This window comes from Astatotilapia calliptera, chromosome 14 (genome assembly GCF_900246225.1).
Source record: "Astatotilapia calliptera chromosome 14, fAstCal1.2, whole genome shotgun sequence".
Taxonomy (NCBI): Eukaryota; Metazoa; Chordata; class Actinopteri; order Cichliformes; family Cichlidae; genus Astatotilapia; species Astatotilapia calliptera.
This window is the reverse complement of record NC_039315.1, coordinates 4,373,860-4,380,877: the sequence shown is the minus strand read 5'-3', so window position 1 is coordinate 4,380,877 and position 7,018 is coordinate 4,373,860. Positions and strand designations below refer to the sequence as shown.

Here is a 7,018-nt window from a genome sequence, read left to right as displayed (position 1 = left end):
TGAACAGCTGAAACTGAAAACATCACGTGAAGATTTCACAGTAAATCCTACATAAACACTGCTGATCAGTTATTTTAAACTTCTTTTACACGATCATTTCTATTTTTTTTTCGTAGAGATACATTTATAGAGTTTAAATGTAGTTTGAGGACACATGCAGTACTCGGCAAACTGGCTTTTGTGATGATCAGTGAGTTTGAAGTGAGGCTGTGGGATTTTTATGAAGCACAACTTTAGTGCAGTGCCTCCATCAAACCACACAAAGGGAAAGTTTTTAAAAGTAAACTTTATTTAAACGACCATCAGACACTGCAGGAGTTGAACATAAGACAGAAACAAAGCTTCTTACAGGCCTGATTACATCAGACTGAACAGCACTGAAACAGATCGACTGTAATCAAAGATGGACAGAACCTCGTTTGTGGAGGTGAGAAACAGGATATCAGACATGCAACTGAATTTCATTGTCTGTCTTGAAACCAGAATAATCGAGCCGTTCATCTACTCAAAGCTCTCCTTTTATCCTGTTATAAATTGAACACACCCCTTTCCTTTAAAGTGGTATGCTCCATAAAAGCTTACACTAACTTAAAAGCTCATTCCCTGCCAATTGACCCTGTGCCCCCTTCACCTCCTTTTCATTTCACTTGGGTTCATCTGGATTTGATTTAAAGTTGAAAGCAAAAAACTGTAAAAGTACACAAGACGATCTCGATCTGAAGAAGTGCGCGTTTGTTGATAACTAATCATCTTGTAGGACAATGTTGGTATCGGACACTACCCGATGACTGTAGGCCAGAAGGAGTAATATAAATAGAAGTAATAGAAAGTTTGACTATATGGATTACACCCAGAGTAAATGGTGTAGAAAGACCAGGGTCAAAGTTTACCAAAGGAGCCCAGATCTTCAGTCATGTTCAAAAATTGAGATTAAAGGCTAAAATAATTGTGATTCTGACTTCTGCAGTAATCAGAAAGCCTACTGCACACCTGAACACCGTGTTTATTCTGCTTTTTCCCCCCTAATACTGGCCGTAAATCACAAAATAAACAAATAACTGGCACCATGAACTCAAGCAGGGCTGCATTCTCACAGGAGAGTGGCTGCCCTCTGCTGGCCATTAGAAAGAATGCAGCTGCCCCCTCACTCAGTGGTCTCAGCGGGTTTGTGAGCACACAGCTCATCCACAGGTCTACACACATCAAGTCAAAGATGGACAAAGTGGTCATTTTAGTGTTACCGAGTGATCTACACTCACTGAGCACTTTAATAACAAACCCTAAAAATACTGAGCTGAGACCTTGCTCTCCAACTCAGGGTCGTGATAACTAGGGAGGCGTTATAATGAAGTGCGAAGCGAGCACTGAGATTAAATTGAATCTATAATGAAACATCACAAAAAAAAAATCATTATTATATTCAACTAAGATTAAAGTGACTCTGGGACAGTTTTACAAAGAGACGACAGCAGGCGGCACAAACCTGCTGCAGGTAGATAATCTCATGCACGTCTGAACATGTCTGCTGTCCGGATATTTTACAGACTGCTGGTACAAATAATGAAGTGGCAGATTTTAAAAATCTTTGGCATGTTTCTGCCATGAATAACAAACACAGAGTCCTGTGCGAGGATGACACGTAAACAGTATTAGCTTCATAACGAGCGAGAGCACGCGACCAGAGTTCACCTCGGCCGTCAGGAATGAACGCGTGGAAATTAAAGATAAAACACATTAAACTGTCTAATAAAAACTGACATAGAGAAGCTGCTGACAGAAAGTTAAATCTGGGGAAAAAGAAAACGTGAAAGTGTAAACAAATTTTTACAATCAAACTCTGACGTTTTCAGGATATTCCATAGACCGTATAAGAAAGATGGCAGCAGCCACAGCCATGTTATCCATTGGTTTGCCGTGTCTGGTTTCTGAAGCCTCCAGTTGAAACTTTTTGAAGTGGGTATTTGGACTTTTTAAAAACACTTTTGGTCTCTGTTAGATTCAAAAAATTCCCTCCTGTGGTTTTTTTCATGAAGGAGGGAAAAGGAGGAAAGATGTGGAGAATTCATGAGGATTCAAAGGAATTAGATTTTTCTCTGCTGCCTGTTTCAAGGACTACAACATCCTTAAAATGGACTACAAAAATTCAGGCTGTGTAGATGAGATCATGCTGCTGAGAAATATCATTTCGTTAGCTGCATCCATCTTTTACTTACAGTCTATGGATATGTCTGTGAGACATTTCCGGGCGTTGTGGAACTTCAGAAATGTTTCCCGGCTCCAAATCTTAGATACCGGTGAGTATCGAGCTCGTCAATATCGCAACAGTGATGGTACCAGAGAGGTCGTTGTCACGGCGATCGCCCTTGTCCTTCAGGTGGAACGTTTTCTTTATTTCTCCCTGTTCGGCGGGCAGCGTCACCTGACCCAGGAAGGAGTCCTTCAGCACGTTGTTGTTGTAGATCTGAGAGACACAGAGAGACAGAAGGTCAGCGCTTTAAATGTACACACACACACACACACACACACACACACACACACACACACACACACACACACTTCTGTGTGTTACAAACCTCGATGCCGATTGGCTGGTTTGCTTTCTTCCTGTAGAAGAGCCCCTTGGTGTCGAAGACGGGACTGCACGTGTTTTTATAGACCGGCGAGCAGACCTTCTGTCCTTCGCAGCGAATGATCACGTAAGGATCCGACGCTGGAGAGACACAGTTGAGTTATCAACACTTCAGTGGACATTTCATGATGTTTCTGAGCTACAATTTACAGATGTCCCCTAAACGCATCGCATGCAGGTCTCACCACACTTTAAACATTTATTTATAACAGGACTTTAAACCACTTTATTCTGAGTTTTCCGGTTTTATGATCGGAAGCCACTGAATTCAAAAGCTGATTAATCATCAGGCCGTGATCTGCGGTAAAAGTCTAATACCCCAAAACGTTCTCACAAAGCCAAACAAACATGCCTGAGTGGATCGCGGTGGTTACGTCCGTCTTTTATATACAGTCTTTAAGGTGTAAGGCAGGTTTCCTGTGAAGAACAGAAGCATTTACCTCCGTCTGAGTCCTGTGCAGCGAGTCCGTCGGCCTGCAGTATGTGGACCTGAGTGACCAGAGAGGGATAACCACACATCCCCGACCAGCAGGTCTTCTGGGGCTCGTCCAGAGTCAGCTCCCTGCGGGACAGACAGGAAGATCCGTTTCTGTGGTTCAGTGTTTAAATGTGCAATGCTGAGTACACACAGAATGATAATTAATGCTTTCATGTGTTGTTGTTTTCATAAAGTCTTTATTGGCTGCGTGTCTGAACTGAGAGGAAGCCCAAAGATCTCCCCTCACTCTCAGTTCCCAGCATGGAAAACAAGAGTTTATTTTCCCCTGAAAGTGCAGCAGGGAGGCCGTCCGCCGTCTTTACTGTTCGCCTACATTAATAGAAACAGAAGAAAATTTCTAAAAATGGCGAGCTAAACCACGTGTGCCGCGTACTTGCAGTCTGAGGTGACATCGGTGAAGACGCGGAGCAGGAAGTCTCCCTCCAGGCCGGGGTCGAAGGTCGTGGGTATGATGACGTAGCGGCCCTCTTTGAGGTCGATGCGCAGGAAGACAGACCTTGAGTTGATGTAGATGCTGCCGCCAACCTTCTGCTGGGTCACGTGCATTCGGTACGTCCTGTTTAACTCCACCTGAACAGGAAGCAGCAGAAGTTTTCACTCCAGTTTAAATGACTGAATCCAATACAGCCACAGCCGTCCTTTAAATACAAACGACCTGGACATTTTATAACAACGCCCATGAATATCTGACCTTGTGTATGTCGAAGCCGATCGCCAGGTTTTCTCCTCGCCCCCCTCTCAGAGTGGCCCTGCGGTCCTTCTGCTGCAGACAGATCAGCACCTCATCCTCCGGCTTCTTCACGTCAAACACGTACTGCGACACACAGAAACGAACATGCGCACAGTCATAAACGCACAGGATGAATTTTAACCTGAAACTCTGAACAAATGAGACACCTGCGGGTTCTGGAGAAAGGAGTGCTTGTTGTTGGTGCAGCCCCCAGCTCGGTTGAGCAGCGGGTCATCGTGGCGGTGCCAGGAGCCCCGCATCACCGCCTCCTCCCAGGTCTTGTGTAAACTCAGGTAGGATGTGTTGATGAGACGGCACAGGATGAGGTCGGTGAAGTTGGCGATGAAGTCATCAAATGTCATCCTGCAGGAGGAGGAGAGAAAGGACTGGTATGATTTACTGTGAGATAAAGTTGAAAAAGAGCCACCAGGTGGCAGCGCAGCACTAAAACTCACCAGAACTCTCCGTCGTCCTCCACAGTGACGCCCATCTTCTCCCGCTCACTCTTACTGACCTTCTGCCACTCTTCAGAGCTGCAAACAGGCACAAACGCTTCATCTGTATCATCTGTATCACACCACAGATCTCAACAAGAGAACCTGTTCAAAGGATTTCTCTCTTCCTCACCTGTCGCTCCACGGCCCGTTCCACTCTCTCTTCCCCCAGGGGTTCCTCATGCGGATCATGTTGAGTTTGTCTGACCTGAAGTAGGCCAGCAAGCCGTGGCCCAGCCTCACCTTGCGGACGTCCGTCACGGCGTAGGCGTGGCCCTTGACCAGGCCGCAGTCCAGCCTGGCCTCCATGTCCGCTTGAGTGGTCGCCTGGAACGACACGTCGAGAAGATGAATGAATTCGTTTGGCTGGCGTGGGTTTGCGTTTGACGTGTCCTTACCCGGATCGAGCAGCTGATGAGGCCTCCTCTGTTGTGAACCTTCAGGACTCTCTCGAACAGCTCGTGCTGCTTCTGTTCGTCTTGTTTGTACCCGTTCTCTATCAAATCCATCGGCTCGGACACGCCTCCCGTGAAATCCACGAGAGCATCGGCCGTGTTGCCCCCATCCAGAGCTTCGTAGCACCCGTACATCCTGGAAAACACACAAACATTTACATTTATTTTTACTATAAACAAACGTTTGAGTCTCATTCTGCTTTTCAAGTAACTGTCCAGATTTACAACAGAGTCAGGGATTCATGCCCTCATTTTTATTGCTAATTAAACATAATTACAGGGAGTAAAATTTATATTTAATCAATTTGACGTTAACATTGTGAAATGTTAAACTAGGATCACATCAGCACCTGTTTGAATTTCACTGTTGATGAGAAAACAGATCTGCTGTGGTGGTCCCTGAGTTTAAGGGAAAAATGTCAGAGTTAAAAATCGGACCCCTCAGATTTCATCTCTAAAAGCACAGAAGGAAACTTTATACTGGACTCATTCACGGACTCAGTTCACATTAATCCTCCTTTATCTTATGCTGCCTTTGTGAGGCTCCTCAGCCCATTTTCATCTGAAAAGGGTTGTTTTAGCTCCTCCCCCTTTAAACTAACCCTTTTCTGATTGGCTGCACCTTGTAATCAGAAGGTTTCAGCACTTGTGAGACATGAACGTAGCTTCCGGGTGGGAAAAATGAAGCCACTGTGGAGGTGGCTTAAACCTGCGTTCTATCTGAAGTCCACCAGATGGCGACAGCTGTGCAAAGAGACTTCCTGTCCTATGTTAGTTTGTGGGAACACTTTCCTTCAGAGTTTAAGGTGTCAGTCCTTATTTTGGGACAACCTCACCTGTTTGTATGTTTCAGGAAAAAAACCCCATCCAATCAGAGTTCTTAAAATTCCTCCATGTATCGCGTTATTGGTTCTGAGCTAAATTACTTTAATTTCAGTTCCTGTTTTTATGTCACTGGAGAGCCTTGGGTCAGTTTCTAATGCATTTGTGTATTCCTGAGTCATTTCTTCAACATGAGTTTCCTCGAGTGTTTCTTTTCTTTCCACAGCTGTAAAATATTTAAGTGATTTTATTTCTTCCTGCCTCTTCATATCCTCTGTTTTTATTAGCTGCTGTTTTCAGTTACTGATCTGAGGAAGTGCTTACTTGGCGTAGGCCTTCTCCACCAGCGCGCTCCAAAACTCATTGCTGTCGTTGGAGTGGCAGTACACCAGCTGTCCATTCACCGTGGGGAGCCGGTCATCGATCACTACGTCCACCCACTCTCCAAACCGCCAGAAGCGGAAGTGGAAGATCCCGGCGTAGGAGTTCGGTTTGTCTTTGTCCCACTCCTGATCCTTCCAGTCAGGAATCACCTTTGAAAAAAAAAAAAACCCCAGAAAAAAAAAAACATAAAAACCATGGTCATCACCCCACTCGAGCTCAGACGTAACCGCGGTGTGCTCAGCTGTGTCATATCTGGGGAGCAGCCTCCCGGGGATCTGCGCCCTGAATCCAACAGGAAGTCGCCCACAGATGCCGTTTTGGTCATTTTCAGGCCTTTTACACGCCTGGAAACATCTGCACGTCAACGTTAAATGAGGTTCAGCGCCACCTTGTGACATTGGGAGTTTTATAACTCGTTTGTTCAACAGCCAATTAGAATCCAGGGCCAGACCTCAATCACGCCCAAAGGAAACACCAGGACCGCAGCTCAAAGGTGCGACTGACCATCGCTGCTTACAGCGTTATTTATTTTACAGGTGATGTCCTTGAAGGCTGTTTTAAATGTAAGCCACATATTAAACAAACAGTATGTGGACATAACAGTGTTTAAAAACGTGTTCAGGTGCAGACAGGGAGCGATTGTGGGTTCTCTAATGTAAAATATATTTTCTCATCTTTACTTTCTATTAAAAAAAAAAAACCAATGTAGATAAACACAACAGCTCCACACTACAAACACGTACAGAAAAAGATTGAAACGAGCGATTTTCACTCGTTTCCCATTAATGACATTAAGCGTCTCTGATTAACAGGAGCAACTCAGGATTAAAGTTTTTAACGAGCGAACGTCATCCATCCACATCCTGCGCTGAAACCCCAGCTGACAACACGTTGACATAATCCATACACACACACACACTCCCCAGTGAAGTGAGTGATATAAATAAATAAGCGATCCATTGAGCTAAGACGAGCCGGGCTCCCAGAAGCCCTCAGGAAACTCCC

At 45.0% G+C, this 7,018-nt stretch overlaps 1 protein-coding gene across 1 annotated transcript in view; it reads right to left on the bottom strand.

Annotated features, from left to right (window-relative positions):
- Positions 1–267: 267 nt before the first annotated feature.
- LOC113035775 (calpain-5-like) overlaps positions 268–7,018 on the bottom strand; it is a 32,192-nt gene continuing 25,441 nt past the window's right edge. The window contains exons 4-13 of the mRNA XM_026191487.1: positions 5,954–6,162; positions 4,751–4,943; positions 4,486–4,679; positions 4,314–4,391; positions 4,026–4,221; positions 3,820–3,942; positions 3,502–3,698; positions 3,070–3,191; positions 2,574–2,710; positions 268–2,461 (exon numbers count right to left, since the gene is read on the bottom strand). Coding sequence (XP_026047272.1) covers positions 2,285–2,461; positions 2,574–2,710; positions 3,070–3,191; positions 3,502–3,698; positions 3,820–3,942; positions 4,026–4,221; positions 4,314–4,391; positions 4,486–4,679; positions 4,751–4,943; positions 5,954–6,162 — 1,626 coding nt within the window. The 3' untranslated portion in view covers positions 268–2,284. The remainder of the gene's footprint in view (positions 2,462–2,573; positions 2,711–3,069; positions 3,192–3,501; positions 3,699–3,819; positions 3,943–4,025; positions 4,222–4,313; positions 4,392–4,485; positions 4,680–4,750; positions 4,944–5,953; positions 6,163–7,018) is intronic.